Here is a 24,446-nt window from a genome sequence, read left to right on the forward strand (position 1 = left end):
TATGAATGGAGCCGCCGGGCGCTGTGAGTTGCGATAGGTTGCCGTCAACCCGCCCGCACCGCTCGAGTCTTCTTTGGAGTTCTTGGCTTTGGAGCATCGATGGTGCCAAGACATGCAGATGACACTGTCCGATGGCGATCATAGCGTCAAAGCACAGGGGCACCTGGCTTGTCGAGGACAAAGGGCCCAAGCTTCTCCTGAGCATCCCAAAAGGGGTCAAACAACGCACGTCAACAAAGGGGAATCGTCAAGATGCCTTGCAATTGCTTTAGCATTATCATCATCAGGCTATCAGCCCAAGGGGATTCATCCAGACGCCATCACGGGTATCTCAATCCGAACAAGTCCGACTATCAACGCCAAATGGACACCTGCCAAATCCGAGAACCTCCACGTTAAACCCTAACCCCGGCGGAGTGAAACCCCCAAGATCAACAACAACCACCCTCAAGGAAAAAAGAAACATCGAAGAGAAGCAAATAAAACAACACAAAGAAAGAAAAGAAAGTAAATACAAGCAAAGAAATCCACCCATCACACCTCCTTCCAACCCTCCTTCATCGCCAACCACTCCTGCCTCTCAACCCACTCCCTCCTCCTCCTCTCCTCCTCCTCCATCTCCCTAACAACAATTTCCCTCGCCCTCTCCAACACCTGATCGGTATCCTCCACCCCCATCCTCTCCAAACCCTCCAAAATCTCTCCAATGGCCGTCACCTTCTGGTCCTTTTTCTGCTTCAATTTGGTCTGGTCCTGAGCCTGCCTCATAACGGCCACCCACTGCGCGTCGAATTTGTACTTGAGTTGCTCGATCTGGTCGTTGAAGTATTGGCGGATTTGGGCGGGGCGGTGGGCGTCGGATTCTTTGCGGATTTTGTTGGTCGGGGCAGAGGTGGTGGCAATGGCAGAGGAAGAAGGAAAGTTCCTAGAGCGAGAGCGGCCGCGGGTGGTGGGAGGAGGTTGGGAAATAATACGGTCGATAATGGCGTTGGCTTCCTCGTTGGTTGTGATGGCAGGGTTGAAGAGTCCACCGAAAGCTAAGGGGCCTTTGGCGAGTTCGGCCTGGAGGCGGGCGCTGATGGCGGCGTGGACTTCGCACTCGATCAGTTCCTTGACGAGCGGACGGCTGTGAAATGACGAAGGAGGACGAGGCGGCTGGTTAGTTTGCGTTAACTTCCAAGTCGTGATGGGAAGGGGTGCGACGGGACTTACATTCTCTCCAGCTCATCCACCTCGCGCTCAAGGGCAGCCGTCTCAACGCGCATCTCAGCCTCTTCCTTCTCCATGTCGGCGATGGCCTTGTTGCGAGTCTCGAGAACTTCACGCGCCTTGTGACCGGGAATGCCGTCAGCCAAGGTACCGGGGTAATGGGTAATCGCATCCTCGATCTCTTCCTGTTTCGAGGTGGCAAGTCAGCGCTCAATGTACTAATCAACAACAGCAGAAATGGAAACACTCACATAGGTATAGGTCTCAACATGATCATCAGGGAGCTTCGGCGGAGGACCAGCTTTAAGTTCCACCATCTCGAGACTACTGCCACTGCCGCTACTCAGACTCTCCTCAGGAAAGATGATCTCTTTTCCTTTGCCCTTCCAATCGATCTTCTGACCATAAGCGGCGGTCGCAGAAGGAGAAGCCTGAGCGATCATCTTTCCTTTACCCTTCCAATCGATCTTCTGCTGACCACCAAATGGTTCCGCAGAAGAAGAAGCCTCGCCCTCAGCCAAGTTCAACTGCCTAGCCTGAACTGCAAACTGCGCTTCAAAGCCCGGAGGCACCGAAATCATTCTTCTGACCTCCCGGTCGGGATTATAGGGAACGGCCTTGCGAAGGGGTGGGAGAAGGGGTGGAATGTTGCGCTCGTCAATCGGGATGCGAGGAGGAAGATCGCCGACATAAACGTATACGGGCTTGCTCTCGCCCGGGATCTTGACAGGGGAGTAGTCGGCGATGTTGGGAACGGCTAGGGTGCCATCTGCTAGAACTGTCGGGCCGGCAGCAGCCGCAGTGGGAGAAGTCGAAGCGGAGGCGATAGCGCTGTCGTCATCGATACCCTGAGGACCCTGGACACTCTCGGGCTGACCGTAACGACGCTTGCACAGCTCACGGCCGGCAAGAGGATCCATGCGATCGAACATAAAATTCTCAATTCTGCCGGCGAAATTGGTATGGGCAACGCCGGTGGGGGCCCACTTGACCGAAGGGTTGGAAGGGACTGAATAGCGACCGGTCATGACGCTGCCGTCGTATGCGTCGTACTGAGATTCGTAGGTGTGCTGGGATGACGGAGAGGGCGGGACGGCGGGCATTTCCTCGATGGGAGGCGTGACGGGGCGAGTGCGAGCCAGGTTCTGGTAAAGTCAGTGAGTGAATGTCTCCCACGTGTGAGGATCAGAAAAAGACTTACACCCGAAACCTCAACCTTCGCCGGACCACCAACACGAAAGTGCCTGTTACCAGTTGCACATCCCTCCGTCAGCTTCAAAAAAGTCTCGGGCGAAATGCCGCTAGCATCCAATCCCTCGTTATCGCTGACATCGCCGTCTTGGATGAAGGACATCTTCACAAACTCCCTGGGCGGAGTGGACGACGTGCTGTATCCATCACCACCATTACTCTCGTCAGAATTCGCTGAACCGTGTGACGCATGGGAAGAGCCATAAGAGCCGTTGGAAAAACTGCGTGGCGACCGGGAGAAGCCTTGCTCCTCCCAGTCTGCGCGCTCGGAGATCGCGGAATGGGGCCGGTAGTAACGGCCGCGCACTTGGAGGCCGAACGGGGAGTCTTGGACGCTGATGATGGGGGAAGTGATGCTGATGCTCATGGGAGAAGAAGGGGGGGTTTTCGGAACTGTGCCTCTGCCGTCGTCTTCGGACTTGCCATCGTCCTCCTCTTGGGGTTCTTGGTCTTGGTACCCTTGGTGCGTTCTTGTGTCATTGGTAATAAGTTGCCTGTGTCTTTAGTAATAATGGTTGCCACACCATTTTTCCCACTGGTAAGTATGTTTCCTTCCCCTCTCTCTCTCTCTCTCCTCCCCTCTGGGATGTGCCACCATCCCTTTGGTTTATAAGATGTACCCCAAAATCCCCTGGAGCCCTCCATATAAAAGAAGGATGAAGATGATGACGATGATTGTAGTGTGTAAGTCTAAGGGGTTGTCGACGTACCGGTTGTCGTCTTGGACAGGCTCTGTGAGCTCCAAAAACTGGAGAGGCTGGATTGTCACCTCTTGAGCAGACTCGGTGGTTGTCTCTTCGGCAGGCTCGCTCATCATCTCCTGAATAGCCCTGTCCACTGCCTCCTGAACCGCCTCGATCGTCGTCTCCTGAACAGGCTCCGGCTCAGGCTCGGTAGCCCTCGGCTCGTACATCACCCTGACCAACGGCTCCAGTGCCTCGTCGCGAGGGTAGTGGCCGTGGCCGGTGATGCCGCGCATGGTAACATACGCCAGCATCTCTGAGTCACTGAAGTGACGAGTCTCACTAGGCTGGCTGCTGCTGCTCTCTCCAGCCTCGTCGGAACGGGCGCGACCGCGCATGGAGAGGCCAGGCGAGATGGCTATGGACACGGAGTTAGTCTATGAAGAGAGGCAAAGAAGGAGCTGATGAGAAACAAGTGATCTTACGGCGGGTGATAGGAGGAGGGGGCTGGACCACCGGCTCCTCGGTGGCAGCGTCGGCGTCGTCGTTGCTCACTTCACCGGGGTTGATGAAGTAGATGGGTATCTCTTGCTCATCATCGGGGTCGATGAACCGGGCTGAGCCCGGGTTGGGGTAGTCTGAATCGTCTTAGCTTCATGCCATCGCAGAGACTCGAGGGCGGCAAGATGAGAGATGGAGACTTACTGTGAGTGTGGTCACTCATGGCTGTTCTGGCGTCTTGAAAGCGAGGGGGTTATATGGTCAGTAAAAGAAACGCTTGATGCGAAGACGCGGCGGAGGAGTGAGAAGATGAAGAAGAGGAGGGGTAAACGCGAAGGAGGACGCGAGAGAGCAAAGGCAAACAAGGGAATCAGGTTGCCCCAAGCGACTGTTGACGACCTTGATTGCTCGAGTGAGAAGGGAGTGAATGTGAAGGATGGGTACAAAGGTATCGGCTCTACAAAAACGGCGACGATGAAGGCAAAGAAAAGGCTTATACTCACACGTTCGACTTGTTGCTGGTAAAGCTCAAGACGTTGCTGGGTTGCAAACGAGCAAAAGTCAAATCAAGAAGAGGAGAAAGACGAGGACGAGAAGGTCGCGTCGACAAGAAAGTTGTATGACTGTTTGCTTGCACGTCCTCACAATCACTTTCTACGAACAATAGGGCAAAAACATTCACGTTTACGACAATATCAAGCTCAATAGACATCTCAACATTCAACTGGCAACTAGTTTATTCAGCAATACCTACCTCTACCTTAGTATTGTGCGACTATGAGACCCAACCTGGTGGGTGGTGACGGGAGGTGGTGAGGTGGGTGCGGGATCCACTCCCCATCCTATTCAAAGATATAAACAATAGCAACATAAATCAACCCAACCTTGGGACGAGGAGTGAGGTGAGCGAGCACTCAAAAGTTACTCACAATAGGCACAATAGGCACAATAGGCAGAAGGGACGGGAAAGAACCCTGATAGCTACTTATTATACCTTGGAAACAAGGCACAAGTCCCCACCACGGGACACTTCGTCTGATGTATGAAGCAGCGACATGGCAGCTTTCTTTGACAAGAAGCCACCACGAGACTCGTTCGTCCGAAGTATGAAACACCGAATAGGCAGATTTCCGATAATCACGCGAGCAGTCGTAAGAATAAACCAAACAGGACGGTCCAATACCGCTATCCTTTCTCAAAAAGGCCGTTACGAAACTGCGATATGCCTCGTAACAAGTTGGAAACACGTCAGCCAGAGTCTCTTAGGGATTTTTCCTTCCAGGAACTGCCTAGAGGTTGGGCTCGAAGGTATAATGAAGATACGCGAATGCGTGCACGAGGATCTCGAAGGTGTGGTTGATAATATATTAGACCTTGAGGGGTTCGGTTTATTCTTATAACCGCTCGCCACGAGAAAGTTCGTCTGAAGTTATGAAACGGCGACGGGTAAGTTTTTGGGAAGGAAGATATCCACGTGCCTGGCATGACAAGATAAATTATTGACCGGTGTATACGGACAGGTCACCAGTGGCTGGTTATTCAGAGCAGCTCCTTGGTAAAGCATGGTAAACTCCCGCAGCGGTCTGCAGGAGCCAAGCTGGGCACGAGCCGAGCCGAGCTCGATATATTTTTAACGAGTCAAGCCGGCCCAGATTTTACACGAACTGGGGGTCCAGCTTGGCTCGGCTCGGCTCGTCGGCTCGTGTGATTTGTATGTAAGATTTTTTTTTTGTATATGTGCCCGGTCTTTTGTACTGGTTTTTATTGTAGAATGACCGGATTTGCGTATATACGAGAAAAAGTCGTGCTTTTTTGTCATGCGGCCACACGTCAGAGTGAACAAAATCTTGTATCGCGAGGTGTTGAGCGTGGTGTTGAGGTAATCGGGCTCACGAGACACAGCTTGATCCACTCCACCATCGAGCACATTGCTTTGTTGAGGAATTGGCAGTAAAACGAAGGGATTCATATGTAAACGACGATGTTCAGTATCTAGATAAATGCCCGGAAAAATATATATTTCGATACGAGCCAAAGGGAGCCGGCTTGAGCCGAGCCATAGCTGAGCCGAGCTGTCATTATATGGGGACGAGTCGAGCCGAGTCGAAGGTCCAGCTCGGCTCGGCTTGGCTCATGTTGACCGCTGAATTCCCGTTCTCGAAGCTGGGCGATTTACCTCGAGTATCAGGTTCGTCATCGTTGTGGTTTCCCTGGCAACTAACTACCTTACCTAGAGGCAGGTACGCAGGTGGTCTTTTGTATCAACCACCTCGAGAGAGTAAAGGTGTTTCTGACTGCGTCGTCAACAGGTGTCGTGTCGTCGTTCGTCCCGTACGGACGGGCGGGGTCTGCCTGAAATAACTCGAATACTGTGTAGACTACCGTAAACCGCACCAAACTTGATGATGGCTGCCAAAGCTCATATGGTAATTATTTACTTCGCCCTTCCCCTTTTCGGGCCGGTTCCTTCACCCTTCTCCGGGCAATACATAAAAAAAATATTTCGGACCAGCTAAATCGACGGCCTTAACCGGATATTCATTCCCAACATTTGCCTCAGTTTATCACCCATAATCAACGACGGATAAGTCACATCACACAAAGTCTTTCTCCAACAGTGATTGATTATATTCCTTCTTTTGAGTCTACGACTGCCGAATAGGCCAATCCTCCCCCCTCCCCCCATTCCCATCATCCGCATCCATCAAATGCTGCAACTGCACCTGCTCCCTCAGTCTTGCAGTATAAGACTGCCTTCTCACAGCAAGATTCGAAGTAGAAGCTGATCTCGGCAATGACACCCCTGGACCAGCTGTTCCCGTTCCTGTTCCCGTCCGTACCGGCACCCTAGTAGAAGACATCCCCCTCTTCAACCACGCCTCTAACGTAGGTGCTGGACTTGGTGATTTTGTTTGTCCATTGGTACTACTCGTACCCTGGTTTTGGGTTTGGGTTTGTTGCTGCCGCTTTTGAGAAGGTCGTCCCCTTCTTTCGTTCTCTTCTTCTTCTTCTTCTTCTCCCTCTGTTCCTGTTCGTCGTTGACTCCTATCTATACCAGCAGCATCCGCCCTATTAGGAACCGGAGGAGTAGACGGCGAACTACTAAGCGGCGAAGAAGACCACCCTTGCGTACTAGGCGTCGGACTAGGACTGGGGCCGGGGAAGATACTAAGCCGCCTGGTATCACGGGGCTTTTTCTTGTTCATAGAGGTAGTTGGCGGTGGCGGGTTGTCTAGCTTAAAGCCCGAGCCGGAGCCCAACGGTTTCGCATCATCACCATACCCGGGTATCGTAGGCGGCGCCCACTTTGGTACCCTTGGGGCAGCCCGTACGGGTGGTGGTGGCACCGGTGAGTAGTAGCTTACGGCGTAGCCTACTCCTCTTGCCTCGTCGCCGCTGCTCTGACGGCGGTCCTTGAGTTTTACCGGACCGGTGCCTACTCCTGTCCTGACACTCTTCGGCCGTGGTGGGAAGGGGGAAAGCAGAGCTGATGCTGATGGAGCGGGAGCGGGAGCAGGGGCAGGAGCGGGGGGAACCGGGTTTTCGGCAGCGGCGAACGGGAAGGTTGCTGCTGCTGGAGGAGCACCAGCTTCCCCCGGAGCAGGCCTAGATCTGGATCTAGCTCGAGGAGGAATTGCTGGCGGTGGTGGTGACAGTGCGGTTCTACCCTCCATAAGACTTCCTCCCCGCGAACTTGGTGGTGGCCCTCCGGCTTCGCCGTCGTTGTAGACGCTCTCGTCTTCGTAGTCGGATAGCTTGATGGCTGATGTCGATGTCGAAGGTGATGCCACGCGGGTCCCAGACCCGGCGATAGAAGTGTTGTCTGTAGAAGCTACCCATATGACTGGGCCGGGGTAACTTTTCACGTTCTCCCTCGTTTCGGTCCTCCTCCCATTACTACTACCACGAGAGCCCACAGTATCACGCCCAGAACCATCGCTACTGCCAGGACCAACATAAACAACCTCCCCACCCTCCTTCTCTCCCCCATTCCCTCCCCTCCCCCCTCCCCTTCTCCTCGCCCTCATAAACATAACAACCAACAACCCCGTCAAAAACGAACTCCCCACCACCCCTCCAACCACCGCCCCCACCAAAACCGGCATCCTCTCCTTATCCTTCCCATCCGCAACCGCAGCCAAACTCTCCATCACCCTCCCAACCCTCTCCTCCGCGCTCTGACTAACTTTCCCAACCCTCTCCTCCGCACTCTGACTCATACTCCTACTCATCTCCCCAATCTGCCTCGACAAATCCGCCACTGCTTGCGTCGCTGAGCGGGAAGCCTGCTCAGCCGCCTGCTGCGTGATTCTTGCGCTGGCTAAGCTCTGTTCGGTCTGACTGAGTCTTTGCGAGGCTTGCTGGAGGGATTGAGAGGCTTGTTGGAGCGATTGCGAGAGTTGTTGGCTGGTTTGCTGGGAGGCTTGGGAGAGGGATTGAGAGCCCGAGGAAAGGAAGGAGAGTTGGGACGAGAGGGATGTTATTTGGGATTGCAGGTCGGCGATGGCGTTGTCGTTGTCGTTGTCTTGGTCGGGGTTTTGCTGGCGGCCCTGAAGGGGGTGGAAGGGGAGAGAGGGGGGTGGGGTTATGGTTGAGGTTGCGATGGTGATGGAGGTTATGGTTATTGTTGTTGTTGTTGTTGTTGTTGTTGTTGTTGTTGTTGTTGTTGTTGTTGTTGATAGTGGCGGTGGTGGTGGTGGGAGGAGATTTGTCGCTGTGTCGTCGTGGATCATTTTCTCGGCGATATCGTGGTTGTTGCTTTTCTCAAGTTCCGCCGGAACTTCTTCCACCCCTCTTCCCTCGGTCCATCTCTTTGGTGTCCCGTCTCCAGCTCCATAATGGCTGTCGTCCATCAAGGCACAGCTTGAGGAAATTAAGAAGATTAATACAAAGAAGAAAGAAAAGAAGGTGGTGAAAACGTTAAACGAGTGATTAGCGGCCATGGCTATAAAACGTCTGCCGCCTGCGGAAGAGACGAAGTGAGAAGAAAGGTTTGTTGTGGGCTACCTAACCATCATCATGCTTTCATCACCCAGCTAAGCTAGTCTATGCCGCCTGGTTAGTGATGGGTAGGTAGGCCGAACGGGGAAGCGGAAGGAGAGAAAAGAGACACAGACACCGCTGTGAGCAGGAAGACGGCATGATGAACCTCATAAGGGTGAACTGGGATCCCCAGAAGTTTTGTTCTGTGGTCCGTTCGGTTCTGTAAGTAGCACGGAAAGCGGGTTCGTCACTCCCGAGGAAGATGGGTGACAGGATAAGAGAAAGTCTTGGTGTATCATGACCAAATATGTCAGGTTCAGTCGGTACCAGAATAGGAAGAACCATTATCATGCTTTGGGACAAGGATAATTGATCTCCTCACATCCAACCATCCAGTGACATGAAGGGTAGGACTCCCTAAAGGCTAGATTCGTGTTTTGGAGAGCCCTTCTCGGTCGACAGCATGCTCTTGGGGCATGCTTTTGAAATAGTACCACTGTCAGCATCGTGCAATGCCGAGGCGCAGGGGACTTCGCTTCCGATGGTACCGTTACCGTCGTTTGAGAACTCGAAACATCTTTGTTCATGCAGTTCTTCACCACAAACCCCGGCTCGGCTCGCACCCATTTTCCGTGTAACAGCCAGGCAAGGGGTTCAAGGGGTGTCACCTCTTGGTTGACCTACCGAACACCACATTTGATGTTTCAAAGACAGGGTCTATTGCCCCTGAAGAAAGAAGCCACTTTTAAGATTCTGGTACCCTAAAGTCGTTCGACCTCTCTAAACCACATAAGTATATCGCCTCTAGAAGCGCACCAAGTCAGAATCCAATCCCATGGTGGCTATGTGTGCTTGCCTTACCGCGCGAAGACGACTATGCGCCCTCTCACACTTGTGCGCTATCAACAAAGCCACCTCCACCCCACAAACGCCGGCCTAACATGCAATCCAGTTTTATTTTTCATTGTCACGTTATCCCCTTTCGTCCAAGTCGAACGACGCATGCCCGCCGCACTGGGTGTAGCTGTCCTCCTCAATCTCTTCCCTCTGCCATTACAACGGTTTGACGCCCTCGGTGAGTATGGACTGAAGCTGAGGATGCGGTCGAGGTTCGATATTTGTTGCCGTACCGTGCCATGCACGAATGAAAACTTGGAGCAATCACCCCTCTGATGATAGCCGAATATTGGGCATCCAGGTAAATTGCTGATCGATATATTGTGTTGCTCAGTTTTCCCGGTTACCCCAACCATTGACCCTTTCCACAACTTAAACAGGCAACTTGAACTTCTTTCCCTTCATCACAGTCGTATAGTAGACCCAGAAGAAGTCGCTGTACAGCAACGTCTGGATGATGCCCGCCGAAACGGCAATGTAGTCAATCTTGTGCTTCGGCTCGGTAACGTAGCGGTAGATCCAGTTGGGGATATACAGAGCGCGATAGATGCCGAGGGCGAAGATGTAGTGGGTGGTGATGGTCTCGGCCTCGCCGGTACGCTGGAGCATGAAGAGCTGCGGAAGGATAGCGACGGACTCGAGCCAGATGGAGAAGGCCCACATGATCTCCCAGAAGTTATACTGGTAGGGCAAGAGGATGGCGAGAACGGCGGCGAAAGCCAGCAGGTATTGGACGCGGAAGGTGTCGAGACCGGGATCGTTGGTCGGCTTGTAGGCGCTGACCATGAGGTAGATGATGTAACCGGAGGAAGCTATGAAGAGGATCTTGAAGATGATGTTGTAGTAGCTTGTCGTCCAGAAGAGGTCTGCAAGAGATACATGTCAGCGCAATGGTCTACCTATGTGATTGAGCTTCCAAGGGATGGCATACCGAGATAGCGGGTGACGTAGACGATGAAGTAGAGGACTTGCGACTTGAAGGAGATGCCGGCGCAACTCTGTGACAGTAGTAGGTTAGCATCGCTCGCCTGTCTTGAGAAATCTGGGTGGACGGCAAGAGCTAGAGCTGTGTATACCTTCAACTGCGTCATCTTATGGAGAAGAATGAGGATAGAAGCCAAGTGGCTAAAGTCCGCTGTACCATGGCCTCCAGTTAGCAACTTTCTCTAGGACCTCAATTCCAATCCTCCAACAAGAGGAAACATACCGGTGACGCGGAAGATGTTGAGCGACATGGTTGCGAGCTTGTCGTCGATGTGCCCCTATGGCGGCGTGCCAGTTGATGTGTGGATTGGATATCGATGGAGAGTGAAGGCTGCAACCGCAGCGGCGCCGTGTGTGTAGCCCAGCGGGTAGCTTTTGCTAAGCTCGGGGAGAGGGGCCGGTGGTGGTGATGGAACCGTTGGTGTTCTAGTCCTGGTCTAGGGTTGGTTGTCCGTTGGTCGGTGACCTAGTCGTCGTCGTTGCTGTTGTGGTTGTGTGGGTTGCGGTGTGGAGGACGATCGATGATGATGATGGAGATTCGGATGGATTCCAACTTGAAGCCGGAGGTCAACTTTCAGTGAAGCTTCAGTGGGCTGACAACGGCCGGGCGTCCTGTGCTTGCCTGTGGAGAGCTGGCCTCACTGGTGTCTGTCCCCCAAAAGGACACGAACGCGATTTGGACAAGAGTGATCTCGAGTGTGCTGCCCCCTGCACGCCCAGACGCCCTGTTCGCGGGAACGGTCGTGGTGCATGGGGCTAAATTGGCCGTTTTACTCAATTAGATGCTGCAGAAAGCTTCGGAACATGGTGCCCCTGGCGACCTTGTTTGTTCCTTGCTTCTCTCTGGAACATCTCCACACCGTCGATCGAGCCTGAATTCCTTCCTCTCTCTCTTCCGAATGTCCAATCTCGACTCCCTTTTGGCAGCTGGTGATCAGAAGCAGAATTACAGAACTTTGGATGGCGAAGTCATCATATCCACCTCTAGAAGCCACTCACTTTTAGCCTATAAGATGAGACCATTCACGAATCAAGCACCCGAGCTTTCCTCTACAACTTCGGCACTTGAGCTTACAATATACCCTACACCTGACTATGTAGAGCAAGTCTCTTCTATCCCCTTATGCTTGTGGGTGTGCAACAACCGTCATAATTCGCCAAACAAATCCCTACTAATTCTAGCTGGTCACACGACGCCAATGCCCCCTTCCCCGAACGCCAAAATGCCCATTTTGAGACCCGAAACAGAGACCGAATTTACAAGTCCATGCTCATCAGATACATCTCGAATATCCTCATGAACTTGGCCACAAACGCCTCCAGGTGGAAGATGACCTTGGTACCCGTCTTGATGCGATGTTCATAGAAAGCGGACCAGTAGATCACGTCCGCCTTGAGTGCGTCGTCGATCAGGGGGATGAGCTTGAATGTGAGCGTCTTCAGGATGGTCGTCGCGGGGATACAGTGCGTCAGAAGGTCGTAAAGCTTTGCTCGAACTTGGAGAATTCGTGCTGGTGTGTGCTCCTCCATGATCTCCTTGGCGATTTGCCCGATGAGGGCTTCCCAGTCTGGGGGTGGTATGGGGGTGGTGTCTGTGACTTTCTCACTGTTGCGGCGTGTAGTGTTAGCAACTGCAAGGCGTGATAGGGCTTCAGGCTGGGATGCGTTACTCACTTTTGCGCATGTACCGCCTCGTACATCAACAGTGCTCTGCGAAGATTCCTTCCGCTTTCCTCAGCTATCCTCTGGTGTAGACCCTTGACAACCGGCCAACCCTCCTTCTTCGCCGACGAAGCAAGGACGTTACAGATCTCTTCGTGTGTCGGAGCCGCTACCCGCACGAGCAGGCATCGCGATCGGATGGGCGCGATAATGTTGGCTGTCGAGTTGGCGAGGAGGATTAGGCGTAGGTTGGGCGAGTACTTTTCCATGGTCCGACGGAGGGCGGCCTGGGCGTCTCTGGTGAGGTGGTCGGCCTCGTTGATGACCACCACCTTGAACCTCTGCTTCGCCGACTGGTCTACTTGTTGTGTTTGGGCCACCTCCTTGAGGAGGTCCTGGACCACTACTCGGTCATAGTTGCCGACATCGGACGGGGTGATTTCGAGGTGGTACACCGATGCGACAATGTTGAACTCGAGCTTGCGGTTGCTGCTGGTTTGGAAGACACGGGCGTCGACCTTGATCTTCTCTACACCGGGGCCGTACAACTCCTTTAGGGTAGCAACAATTCGGGTCTTCTTTCCTGCGCCAGAGGGGCCGTAAACGAGGAGGTGGGGGAAGTCACCGCTTTGCGCCTAGGGACGTCATCAGCGGGGAGCTTCTTCTGCCGGAGGGAGCGAGATGGTTTGCTTACAAGTGACCGTAACCTCTCCGACAATTCGGGATGATATGTGAGGGCATCGAGAGACCTCGGCCTGTGCTTGTCGACAATAAGCGCCATCTTGGTGTGGTGTTATTGTGTAGAGGCAGATGGGTTGACCAAGGAAGGAAATGCTGGATTGGAGATGCTCGGGAGACGCGTCGAGTTGACGCGCCCTCCAGAAAATCAATTAACAGATGACAGGGGAGGGCCGCACGGACCATATCGCCCGCTTATACAGGCAGACAGTTGCCCAATTTCACCATCCTTATTCTAGGCAGCATCGTTACTTGTTTTGGGTTTGGTAACGTCTGGTCCTAGATATTGCATCGTTTATGGACGATTATGAAGACTTGAATGTCATGGTTGAAAGGCCATGTCTAAGAAGCCATTATTTCTCGTTGAGTCCTTGGGACGTCCTGACCCATCCAGGCAGACCATCACCCGTCCAGCCCTACTGTCACAATCTCAGTGTCTAGAGTTTCACTATTCCGACAGAGCATTGCTGTCCAAGCAGTAATCCCTGCCGCGTCGTCATCATAATCATGAAATGGCCATGGCAACGCTCTTTTGCACATTGGCCTTTCTGTTGTTCTACATAATGTTACAATTAGAATAGGCTCAGGGTTTTCCACCTCTACGAAGGAGGAGCAGCAGTGCTTGATGTGCTCGCAGCACTCTGGGTGAGCCCAGGTGTCAAGAGCTTCTTCTTTGGGTTCTTGAGGTCCTCCACTGTGAGGCCATTCTCCAACTTGGTGATACCAACCACTGGTGGGTCACTCTTCGTCACGAACTCATATAGACCTGCAACTTGTCAGTATTCTACTCGTCTCCAACTCGCAAAGATATGGACTAGCGTGCGCCGTTATTACCTGGAAGCTTGTGTCCGGCCAGACGAAAGGCATCGCGGATGACCTGTTCGTGCAATTGTCCCCTGATCTCGAAAATAATCTGGTTGACGGCAACTCTGGTCGCCCAGTGGTCGAACGAACCTTTACCCTTACCCATACGCATCTATACCGGAAATGCATGTGAGCATGGTGTCCCCTAACGGTCGGAATCCGACATTCCCGGGTTGTAGGGTTGTTCAGCTACTCACCTCGTTACCGCTCACGTACACACCGACGTTACAAGCAACGCGCTTGTACAGGCGGTACTTCTGACCACGTAACCTCTGCTTGATGGTGTCCTCGGCGAGCTTGAGTTGTTGGGCGCTAATTCTGCGGTGGTGATCGCGCATGCGCAGGCCATAATCTCCCCAAACCACTGTTGTTCCCTTGGTCGAACCACCGGTCGGCACTCTGGGCCTTCCCTTCATCATCTTCTTCTTTCTGTTGAGGTTGGGCTCGAGCCACGAGCCAGCCTGGACGGCGGTCGCGGAGAATAGACGGACATGGGAGGCGACAGAGACGGGGGTCTGCGCAATCGGGCGGCGGACGGCGGAGGTTGCGAGGGAGGCGGCGCGGAAGGGAGTCACCGACGAGGATATCCTGAGGCCCTGGAAGGCGCTGAGGAGCGCCGAGGAAGCGTTGTTCTTCATGGTGTTGGAGGGTTTGGGGTGGACCGGACCGGGGACGAGTGGTGGACGGAGGACGGAGGGAGGGTCCAATTGGATGCCGGTCGCCGACGACGATTGATACGGATTCCCCGAAGCAGCGCGCACACAGAGACGGGGACCGGGCAGAGCGACCAACTGCAAAGGTGCTGCGGGCGCGGACGGGGCACGGACGGCACTCCAAAAATTGTGACCCACCAAAAAGTGTCGGTGCCGGCCGGGAATTTGCCGGACACAGCGGACAGAGCTTGCGACGGGATTCAATTAAGCTCACCACAAGAAATGCACCCGCGCAGGCGTAGCTCAAGACATCAAGCAGGCCAATTCTTGTATGACCAGGCCCCACCAGTCGCGACAGGGAGCAGAACACGGGACTCGCGTCGTCCATTTCACCTTCGCGTCTCACTTATTCAATTGTTACTTCCTAACAAGGGAGAAGAGTTAACCAGTTAGCTCTTTACCCTTCTAGGCCTTTTATTCGACGACAATTGTTAGGCAGAAGGACAGCTGCCTAGACAACTTACACACCAAAAAAGTCCAACTTCCCAACTCCGCCAGTCCATCACCAGCGTGCTGTGCTATAAGATGCCCGTTGCTGTCATCTGATTACTGCATCTTCCCAACTTTTTGAAACATTCGGTCTCCATTTTGGTCTCCTTTACTTCTCTTCACAAGCCGCATCATGCCTGCCGACATTCGCTCGTTTTTTGGCCCAAAAGGTGGCGCGCCGCCTGCTAAGCCTGCAACGCCAGCACCCAAGGAGGAAGAGGAGAAGAAGACGCGGGGCAGTAAGCTTCAACCATGATCGCCATTAGAAGCTATCACCATACTAACAATCTTGTCGCAGGACCGAGAAAGGTGGTTGAGGATAGCGAAGATGACGACGTTGTCGAGTAAGCGCAGTGAAAGGTATCATTCTTAGAACCAGCACCTAACCAGCATTTATAGGGTCAAGAAGCCAACCAAGGCCGCGCCAAAGAAGAAAGCAGCGTGAGTATTCCATGAAATACTTTTCAATTCCATTATCACGTTACTCCAGCTGATAGAGTTTCTAGAGAACCCGTAAAAGGAGTTGAAACCGATGCTGCCAAGTACTTTGCAACCTCGAAAACGAAGACAGCTGCTTCCTCCCAGTCAACACCGAAAAAGACACCAGCAAAGTCCGAGCCAGAAGAACCCAAAGTTGCGCTTCGAACAAGCCCCCGGAAGAAGGCCACCCCAGCTGCCAAAGCACCAGAACCCCCCAAGACCACAAAGACCTCGACCACCAAGAAACCCACGACGGCCTACAAGAAGTACGGCAAAGACGAGGATGGTGATGCCTACATGGACGACGACGACGATGCTGGTGATGACATCTTTGCGGCAGAAGTCAGGGGCGGCAACAAGAGGAAAAAGGACGATGATTATGCTGAGGAGGACAGTGACGAGGAGCTCCTCCCCAAGCCCAAGCGTATTGCATCTCGCGCCAAAAAGGCAGTAGCAGCCGAATCCGACGACCAAGACCTGAAGCCAGCACCCAGCAAAGCGACCAAGAAAACCGCAACTACTGCGGTAGGGAAGCGGAAATCACCGGTTGTTATAAGTGACGAGGAAGACGAAGAGGAGGAAGAAGTCAAGCCAGCAAAGAAAGCCGCCCCCGCTAAACCCCGTGCGCCAAGGGCAAAGAAGGACGCGGTGGTTGAAGAACCCGAAGACGTCAAGAAGATCCTCGACAATATCCCAACAATCCAAGCACCAGATGCTCCTCCCAAGGATCCTAACTTCAAGTTCGACTGGAAGACTAAGGGTGCAGGAGGTGGAAATGCGGGCCCACCCCCCATGGCGGGCGCTGCTGAGATTCCTGAGGGTGAGATTGATTGTCTTGCGGGCAAGACATTCGTATTCACCGGACTACTCAAGACTATCTCGCGTGAGGACGGCCAAGCACTCGTCAAGCGCTATGGTGGCAAGGTCACAGGAGCGCCGTCCAGCAAAACCGATTTTGTCGTTCTCGGCGATGATGCCGGACCAAGCAAACTGCGGAAGATCAAAGAGCACGGTATCAAGACGATTGACGAGGAAGGCCTGTTTTACCTTATCAGGACTATGCCTGCCGGCGGTGGTACCGGAAAGGGGGCTGAAAAGGCCAAGCAGAAGCGGGAAGAGGAAGAGAAGAAGGCGCGTGAAGAAGCCGAGAGACTAGATCGCGAAGAGAAGGTCCGGAGACTGGAAGCTGAGAAGGAGGCCAAGAAGGCTGCTGCCGCTCGTAGTGTTTCTGGTCCCGCCCCTGCTCCGCCCAAACAGTTGTCCCAGCTCTGGACAACCAAGTATGCCCCCACAGCGTTGAACCAGATCTGCGGCAACAAAGCCAACGTGGAAAAGATCCAGAACTGGCTCAAGAACTGGCCCAAGGCGAGGAAGTATGACTTCCAAAAGAGAGGCGCCGATGGTTCGGGTGGGTACCGTGCCATCATCATCTCTGGTCCTCCTGGTATCGGCAAGACGACTGCAGCCCATCTTGCTGCTAAGCTGGAGGGCTACGATGTGATCGAGAGCAACGCCAGTGACACTCGTAGCAAGAAGCTTGTGGAGAACGGTGTCAGCGATGTCATGACCAACACATCTCTTCTAGGTTTCTTTTCTGGAGATGGCAAGCAGGTTGATGCTGGTAAGAAGAAGATTGTTCTTGTCATGGACGAGGTCGACGGTATGTCTGCTGGTGATCGTGGTGGTGTTGGTGCCCTTGCCAAGTTCTGCAGGAAGACCGAGGTGCCTCTCATCTTGATCTGCAACGAGCGCAGATTGCCCAAGATGAAGCCTTTCGATCATGTCGCCTTCGATATCAAGTTCCAGCGTCCCACAGTCGACCAGATCCGATCCCGTATCATGACTATCTGCCACAGAGAAGGCCTCAAGATCCCGCCACCGGTCGTCAATGCTCTTATCGAAGGCAGTGGTAAAGATATTCGGCAGATTATCAACATGATCTCGACAGCGAAGCTGGATCAGACCACCATGGACTTCGACCAGAGCAAGCAAATGAGCAAGGCCTGGGAGAAGCACGTCATTCTCAAGCCTTGGGATATCTGCCAGAAACTGATCGGTGGTGGCATGTTCGCCCCTTCCAGCACGGCAACTCTGAACGACAAGATCGAGCTCTACTTCAACGACCACGAATTCTCCTACCTCATGATCCAGGAGAATTACCTCCGTTCAAGGCCCATGGTCTTGAACCAAAAGGGTTACACTCCAAGGGAACAGAACCTCAAGTACCTCGAACTTGTCGACCAAGCAGCTGAGAGCATCAGCGACGGTGATCTAGTAGACCGTATGATCCACGGTCCTCAGCAACAATGGAGCTTGATGCCCACGCACGCCGTCTTCAGTACCGTCCGCCCCTCCAGTCTCATCGCCGGCCAGTTGGCCGGACAGGCCCAGTTCACTTCCTGGCTCGGCAACAACAGCAAGTACGGCAAGCTCAGCCGCTTCAACCGCGAGATCCACGCCCACATGCGCCTCAAGTCCTCGGGCGACGCCCAAGAAATTCGCCAGCAGTACATGCCCGTGCTGTGGGACAAACTCGTCAAGCGTCTCGAGGTGGAGGGCAAGGAGTGCGTGCCGGAAGTCATCGATTTGATGGATAGCTACTACCTGACGAGAGAGGACTTTGACTCGATCAAGGAGTTGGGATTGGGTCATCAGGCAGAGGAGACGGTGAATATTGAGTCGCAGACCAAGGCTGCTTTTACGAGGATGTGAGTTATCTTTTCCCCCCATTTCCTCATCCCCATATCCAACATTCGTCTAACTAACCTCCCCTCCCCCTCACAGTTACAACGCAGCCTCCCACCCCGTCCCCTTCATCAAAGCCAGCAGCGTCCTGGCCCCCAAGAAACTCACCAAGGACGTTCCCGACCTGGAGGAAGCCATCGAAGAAGATGACGAGGGTGACGCCGCCCTGGTTGATGATGCCGCCGAAGTCGATGAAGATGATGATGTGGATATCACCAAGGATAAGTATATCAAGCAGCCTAAGGCGAAGAAGGCTGCTGCTGCGAAGAAAAGTACCACCGCTGCTAGCAAGAAGAAGGCGGCGGCGAAGAAGGGTGGTGATGGTGATGAGGACGATGATGAGGATGTTGGGGCGAAGAAGCCGGCGGCGAAGGGGAGGGGAAGGCCTGCTAAGAAGAAGTGAGTAGAGTCCTTGTAGAGATGTGTGGGATGTGGGATGTGTGTGACATGATAATGGTATAAGGTAGTTAAAGGAGCGTGGTGTGTCTATTTATTTGTCCATAATGGTTAGGTCTCATCGTGCTAGGTAGTCATGTCATGGGAGGAAAGAGATTAGAGGCATCTGCTACCATGTTAAGCTTTTTTATCATGTTGCTTTATCAGTCAAGGTAATGGGATTTCCGAGGATGCCATGATCTTTTAAAAGAGTCAAGCTGTGTATACTGTAGCGAAAATGGGTTTATATCATGATGTCTATGACAACCGAGTCGTTCTCTCAGGCTTCGTTACAAATGACAAATCTTGATCGCCAGCCATAAACAGCTGCAAGAACAGTAAGAAACTCTCAAAATCTCAAAAACAAAGGCATTTTTCTAACTGAGGTATCGGCTATCCAAAGACTTTGAAAGTCAAGTGTCCCAAAACGCTGCATAAATATCCAAACCGCAGATATACCGTATAAACTCGGGAAACTGAAGTTCGGGAAAGCACAGAGCGGGTAGGGTTAAAGGTGTCAAATGTAAGAAAGAAGCAGAAAAAAACGCATGTATGTGGTTGAATGACACCTTTAACCCTACCCGTGTGTGCTTTCCCGAACTTCAATTTCGCGAGTTTATACGGCCAAGAGAACCTACCTTAACGAAAGACTTGCCAACAAACGCTGGTTCATCACCATCTCCTCATCCGTAATATCCCTATCCGTGATGTGAACAGGGGCCGTCTCTTGACTCTTCTAGTTCATAACCGTATCCCCATCCGCATCACGGTGATCGGGGACCTCTTCCTTTCCCCCGTTCTCCCCGCTCTTGGCGTTGGTGTCTCCGTTCTCCGTGTTATCCCCCTTATCCTCATTATCAACAGCAGCAGCAGCAGCAGCCTTCTCAGCCTTCTCAGCTTTCTTCTCAGCCATCGCCTTCCTCTCCGCCTTAATCACCCAACACCCCATCTCCGCCGCCCTCACCCTGGCCTCCTCCTTCGTCCCCGCACCCGTCACATCCGCCACCTGCTTGCCTCCAACAAACAGCTTGCAAGAAAACACCTCGCCATGTGCCGGTACGTCATCATATGGCTCTACCGTCACAAGCCCATCATCAACGGCACTCGGCTCATCCTCAAACTCCGTCCCGCGACTGATGATGCCCCTCTTGTTGGAAATTATCACAAACTCGGTGCGCGTCTCCCGCTTGTTCGGGGGCGCCAGGATCTGCAGCTCGACATTGGGGTGCATCACATGCGCCTTGTTCTTGAGTAAGTGATCTAGCAGCGGCAAGAGGCCCATTTGGTTCAGCACGTGCTCGCACGCTTCCCACGAACCGGAGTCGACCCACACGGCGCCGATTAAAGATTCTACAATGTCCGAGTAGAACTTGGCGGGGCCCATGCGCGCCAGCAAAGCCCAGGGTAACTCGTTCTGCTTCCATATCGCAGCGCGGATGTCGTCTCTGAGGGCGAGGTAGCGTTCTTTGGTGGCGGTCTGGGTGGCCGCGACGTGTTGTGAGTTGTGACGCATGAACCGCCAGAAGGGCCAGTCCTCCTTGTTGGAGACCAGGTTCGCAGAAGTTATCTTGCTCTTGGAGAAAGGAAGGAGGTCGAGGGCGTCCAGCTTGGCAGGGTTGATCTCGAAGATGTCCGTCTGCCTGATGACCCACTCCATGGCCAGGAACGCCATGATGTCGGCAGTGACGACCGAGGAGAGGTACTCGTGCATGTCGTTGTGCGCGAGCTCGTTGGGGCCCGTCTCGGCCATGAGACGCTTGACGACGATGACGTCGAGGGTGGCGTCGCCGAGGAACTCGAGGCGTTCGTAGCAGGAGTCGTTGTCACTGAGACCTGGGCAGGACGGGTGCGTCATGGCCTCGATGAGGAGTGACTTTTTGGTAAAAGTGTAGCCCATGGCCTTCTCTAGAGGCTCTAATTGCTTGGGGAGGATGGCATCTTTGGGAGCAAGCTCGAAAAGCTGGTCACGGCTAACACCAATATTCTGCCACTTGAACTTGCTGGACTTGGAAGTGGGGATAAGGAGGGAGATACACTCGAGTGCCTTTGACATACCCCCACACACGTATGCGGCGCCGATGAGGGACTCGACAACATCGGCTACCATCTTGGAGCTCATCTGCCGGGTTTCTGCCGATTCCGGGGACTTCATCTCATCCAGATAATCCTCAACAAACTTGGGCCGCCACTTCTTCGAGGCCACAGAGTTGATGACGTACTCGTCAAGGCCAAAATCGAGAGATGCCCGACAGAGTCGCACGTTGTTCACGAGTTTGTCTTTCCATTGGGAGAGCAACCTTTCATGGTAGTTTGGAACTATGTTATAGTGAGCAATTGCTGTGAGAGGTCTTGTAAGGAGAACTTACATAACGCCGAAGCAGAGAGGCAGGCGCAGAATTTCAAGATTGTATCGCCAATGAACTCCAATCTTTCGTAGTTGGTCGGGGCTCGAGACCCACTGCTAATTAGTGCGGTAGTAACGAGAGGCAAGTTATCAAGTTGCAGACAACCCAGACGATTGTACATCAGGTCCGCGGCTACTAAACTCATTTCCACTGCCCTTGTGAAAGCTGGGATGACCGCACCCACCTGGGCGAACACGGCCGGGAAGTCATCCATCTGAATACGTGTGGAAGGGAGGACCTTTTGGTACAGCTTTCCGTTCTTCGGAGTCCAATTGTCATGATCTAGAGCTGCATCAGGTGGAATAAACTGACCCACGGCTTTGCCGATGGGCTTGTAAACCACGTATGGAACGTTCTCTGGAAGGTCTGCATGATCTGGACTTGGCTTTAATATGAGCTCGACCGGTGGCTTGGACGGCAGGACCTTGGTGACGAAATAAGGCACTTTCCTGTCTACCAGTCTCACAAGAGGAGGCTGAGGGAAGCTTTCATACAGTCGAGGGTCGAACTCGAGAGCTGCAATTCCGTCGACGTCAAGTTTCCTTTGGGTTGATACGAGGCGAATCGGATATTGCCTGCCCTTGAGCGGGAATCGGTGTTCAAAAGCCATGGCGAGCAAAGCATATGAATGATCTGGCCCAGCACTGGCTACTTCTTCTTTGCGGAATTCCTGCATCTCTGGATCGGTGATGAGCGTCAAAGCAGAAGTGGAATTCCACCACAGTTTCAGAGGCGCCATGTAGGGAACTGGCACGGGCAGTATAAACTCGAATTCGAGGGGTACTTCCACACCCGGAACCAGAATTGTCAGGCGACGGCTGTACAAGAACGAGCCCTCTTGCCAGGCATGAGCTACCTCTGGCCAAGGGTCGAATTGTGTCTTGACCCAAATATGACCCGGGTCGTACCCAAAGTCGGTCAGAAAGTCAGATACCTTTGTAGGCAGCAAATGATCATTGACTAATCCGGCGTTGTAAAGAGCTTTGTATGCCTGAAATGAGGCATCCATAACTGCAAGCCTCTCCGACGTCCAAGTCCAAAGACTTTCGTGGCGACGTAAATCTGGGACAACAGATGCTGGCAGATGAACAGTTGCCTTGAGCAATGTCCGTCGGTCGGGTGATGCTGGGTCCGGATAAACTTTACGAATGACGAAGTAAGGTTCGTTCTGGAGATGTCGGGATCTTGACGAGACCTTTGCGCAAAAGTGATGAAGATGGGATCTGACATCTCGGATAGTCATGCGAGCGCCAGTACCCTCGACTTCCAGAACTGGATAATCGCCAAGTCTCGGATCCTCGACCAACTCGGGTTCTGCGTTTTGACGCATCTCGTCCTCGTACTTCTCTTTCATCAGCCGTTCCAGATCACGCCAGTCAGTTGCGGACTGGCCAGAGGCGTCTTGAACCATAAGATAGAGAGTAGAGCTACCCATTCTTGCCCTTCCACGACGCTGGATAAAGGATTTGATGTTTAGTGGTTCGTCAAAGCAAATGACGAGGTTGCAGATGGGAACGTCAATGCCCTCCTCAAGGACACTCGTCGCGACAAGTAAATTAAAGCGGCCTTCGCGAAACCCTTCGAGGGATGTCATGTCCTCCCTTTTTGTCATGTCCTTGTAATTTTTGGTCTTTCCTGGTACTCTAGCAGTGCCAATCATGGAAGCAGTGCGGTAACGGTCTTTGGTTAGCGGATGGGTGGATATGACATGCGTCACAATGCTGACCATTACCCTCTCCTGGGCAAAGACAATACCAACCGGGTCCTGCTCATGGGAAGCAAGAACTTGCAGCAAAGTCTGGACTTTCGGGGAGAGCTGGTTGGGCTCTTCTGAAATAGCCGGAATGGGGATAGATCGTAATGCCTCGCCTATGTACCGGAAGTGGGCCGGAGGTTCACACTCCAGTTCGGCCAACATTTGGGAAATTCCTCTTGAAAGGTAAAAGTCTGCCGCCCATGGCCCAACTTCCCCACACAGAAGGACGGCCCTGTTGTAAAACCCTCTCATTTCTTTCTGGGCGAGCGTGTCCTTCTTGGTAAAAGCCTGACGAAGCCTTTCCCTAGCCCGTTCCGTGCGTTGTGCTTTGAGGAACAAGACTTCTGGGTCCTTGCTTATATCAAGTCCGTGATATGCTTCTCTGAATCTTATCATGAGGTCGGTTGGTGTTGGCTCGGCACCAGGGCCCTCAGAATCGCCGTATGAAACAACGAGCATCTCCGGGCGGTTCACGTGTGCAAGAAGCTCATCTCGATGTTTTGTAGGAGTCCTACAGACTGCATCAAGGACTTGTTCAAGCTTTTCAATGTCATCGAGGTTGTTTGACATCAGCGGGCTTGCCGTGAGACCGAGGATGCTAGGGACTGGTAGACCAACCCTCTTTGCAGGCAGGTAAGCCTCGGTCATCAATCTGGAAATGGGATGGCTCCCATTGCAGTTATGTGCTTCGTCGATGACAATCAAGCTCAGGGAATCCAAGCCGACGAAGCCGTGAGCATTTGCATCGGACAAGATCTGGTATGTCGACACCACGATACGAACGTTGAGCAGGACGGCATCCCAGACAGCCTGCTCAGACCAGCTGTCCACCCCATCTTTTCCACAGAGCAATATGGCCTTGGCGGAGGGTATTTGGGATTGCAAAACTTGTTGTTGTTGGCGGGCCAGGGCGACCGTTGGCGCCAGGAACCAAACTCGCTATAAAAACATATTAGGCTCTGGTCCGAAGGAAAACATAGCGGAGGGTGTTGACAAACCTTGTCACTTTGTTCGAGCTCTCTGGCTATGCGAAGTACAGCACTTATAAACTGTTAGTAAGAATATCCCGTGGTGAGGCCTAGACCACTTACACCTGAGTCTTGCCACTGCCAGTGTCCATCTGTAAGCACCATTCTGTTAGAGAAGAGCCAAGAAGGGACACGGGTATGATAAAAGACAAAGTACAGAGGTATCATACAGCCACGATGATGTTCTGCTTGAGGCTTGCTTCGAACATTTCGAGTTGATAAGCCCTCGCGGCCAAGGCAGCAGGGGTTGACACTTCATCGTTTAGCTCTTCAGACAGCTCCTCTAGGGCATCTTGGTAGAGTTCCTTCAAGTCAAAGGGTTCGTCAACGGCACTCTTGAACGACTCGTCGTCTGAGTCCTGGGAGCTACCATCGCGATCGACATCCATCTCGGCCGGGTTGTCTTTCCGAGGGTCCAGATTCATGGTGGCTGAGGAATCAACGGTTTGGTTGTAGGCGTAAGAGCGGGAATGGAAATTCCGCTTAGAGAGTCGGGGTATGCCGGATAAAGAATGATAGATATAGCGATGCGGTGGATATATAGAGACAGGGGACGACGAGGATGAAGATGCCGGGACTGAGGATATTGACGTTGGTGTTGATGGAGGAGGAAGAGTGCCTCT

General features: G+C 53.0%; 7 protein-coding genes across 7 annotated transcripts; 1 reads left to right on the forward strand and 6 right to left on the reverse strand.

The window, feature by feature from the left end:
• Positions 1-205: 205 nt before the first annotated feature.
• B0H65DRAFT_493656 (uncharacterized protein) lies at positions 206-3,897 on the reverse strand. Its single transcript, XM_062827769.1, has 7 exons — positions 3,849-3,897; positions 3,629-3,781; positions 3,171-3,561; positions 2,411-2,954; positions 1,461-2,354; positions 1,213-1,394; positions 206-1,126 (listed from the first exon to the last, which is right to left on the reverse strand). The coding sequence occupies exons 1-7, from the start codon at positions 3,865-3,867 to the stop codon at positions 535-537; spliced, it is 2,775 nt and encodes a 924-aa protein (XP_062681663.1). The 5' UTR covers positions 3,868-3,897; the 3' UTR covers positions 206-534.
• Positions 3,898-6,266: 2,369 nt separating this feature from the next.
• Positions 6,267-7,735, reverse strand: B0H65DRAFT_465362 (uncharacterized protein). The gene has a single exon (XM_062826803.1). The coding sequence runs from the start codon at positions 7,676-7,678 to the stop codon at positions 6,290-6,292; it is 1,389 nt and encodes a 462-aa protein (XP_062681664.1). The 5' UTR covers positions 7,679-7,735; the 3' UTR covers positions 6,267-6,289.
• Positions 7,736-9,848: 2,113 nt separating this feature from the next.
• Positions 9,849-11,238, reverse strand: B0H65DRAFT_193427 (ER lumen protein retaining receptor-domain-containing protein). Its single transcript, XM_062821683.1, has 4 exons — positions 10,732-11,238; positions 10,601-10,659; positions 10,456-10,522; positions 9,849-10,390 (listed from the first exon to the last, which is right to left on the reverse strand). Exons 1-4 carry the CDS (start codon positions 10,757-10,759, stop codon positions 9,897-9,899), a joined length of 648 nt encoding a protein of 215 aa, XP_062681665.1. The 5' UTR covers positions 10,760-11,238; the 3' UTR covers positions 9,849-9,896.
• A 527-nt stretch (positions 11,239-11,765) lies between these two features.
• Positions 11,766-12,951, reverse strand: B0H65DRAFT_425743 (P-loop containing nucleoside triphosphate hydrolase protein; the record flags this gene model as incomplete). Its single annotated transcript, XM_062824595.1, has 3 exons — positions 11,766-12,114; positions 12,183-12,805; positions 12,865-12,951. 3 exons carry the CDS (start codon positions 12,949-12,951, stop codon positions 11,766-11,768), a joined length of 1,059 nt encoding a protein of 352 aa, XP_062681666.1.
• Positions 12,952-13,507: 556 nt separating this feature from the next.
• On the reverse strand, positions 13,508-14,410 carry B0H65DRAFT_425261 (ribosomal protein L10e/L16; the record flags this gene model as incomplete). Its single annotated transcript, XM_062824561.1, has 3 exons — positions 13,508-13,674; positions 13,743-13,884; positions 13,970-14,410. 3 exons carry the CDS (start codon positions 14,408-14,410, stop codon positions 13,508-13,510), a joined length of 750 nt encoding a protein of 249 aa, XP_062681667.1.
• Positions 14,411-15,107: 697 nt separating this feature from the next.
• Positions 15,108-18,602, forward strand: B0H65DRAFT_426610 (replication factor RFC1 C terminal domain-containing protein; the record flags this gene model as incomplete). The annotated part of the gene is made up of 5 exons (XM_062824640.1): positions 15,108-15,213; positions 15,273-15,318; positions 15,374-15,415; positions 15,481-18,162; positions 18,239-18,602. 5 exons carry the CDS (start codon positions 15,108-15,110, stop codon positions 18,600-18,602), a joined length of 3,240 nt encoding a protein of 1,079 aa, XP_062681668.1.
• Positions 18,603-19,370: 768 nt separating this feature from the next.
• B0H65DRAFT_425898 (P-loop containing nucleoside triphosphate hydrolase protein) lies at positions 19,371-24,248 on the reverse strand (the record flags this gene model as incomplete). Its single annotated transcript, XM_062824603.1, has 5 exons — positions 19,371-20,950; positions 21,001-23,734; positions 23,794-23,836; positions 23,887-23,915; positions 23,994-24,248. 5 exons carry the CDS (start codon positions 24,246-24,248, stop codon positions 19,371-19,373), a joined length of 4,641 nt encoding a protein of 1,546 aa, XP_062681669.1.
• Positions 24,249-24,446: the final 198 nt, after the last annotated feature.

Source organism: Neurospora tetraspora (assembly GCF_033439725.1).
Source record: "Neurospora tetraspora strain CBS 560.94 chromosome Unknown B0H65scaffold_4, whole genome shotgun sequence".
Taxonomy (NCBI): domain Eukaryota; kingdom Fungi; phylum Ascomycota; class Sordariomycetes; order Sordariales; family Sordariaceae; genus Neurospora; species Neurospora tetraspora.

What these genes read in the sequence shown, in the direction of transcription:
- B0H65DRAFT_465362 (XM_062826803.1), bottom strand. Translation starts at nt 7,678, where the DNA reads ATGTTTATGAGGGCGAGGAGAAGGGGAGGGGGGAGGGGAGGGAATGGG.
- B0H65DRAFT_493656 (XM_062827769.1), bottom strand. An exon ending in CGAAGGTTGAGGTTTCGGGT is followed by an intron (nt 2,355 to 2,410) that starts GTAAGTCTTTTT and finishes TGACTTTACCAG; the next exon opens with AACCTGGCTCGCACTCGCCC. An exon ending in ATGTTGAGACCTATACCTAT is followed by an intron (nt 1,395 to 1,460) that starts GTGAGTGTTTCC and finishes ACCTCGAAACAG; the next exon opens with GAAGAGATCGAGGATGCGAT.
- B0H65DRAFT_193427 (XM_062821683.1), bottom strand. Translation starts at nt 10,759, where the DNA reads ATGTCGCTCAACATCTTCCGCGTCACCG. An exon ending in CAACATCTTCCGCGTCACCG is followed by an intron (nt 10,660 to 10,731) that starts GTATGTTTCCTC and finishes GCCATGGTACAG; the next exon opens with CGGACTTTAGCCACTTGGCT. An exon ending in ATAAGATGACGCAGTTGAAG is followed by an intron (nt 10,523 to 10,600) that starts GTATACACAGCT and finishes CTACTGTCACAG; the next exon opens with AGTTGCGCCGGCATCTCCTT.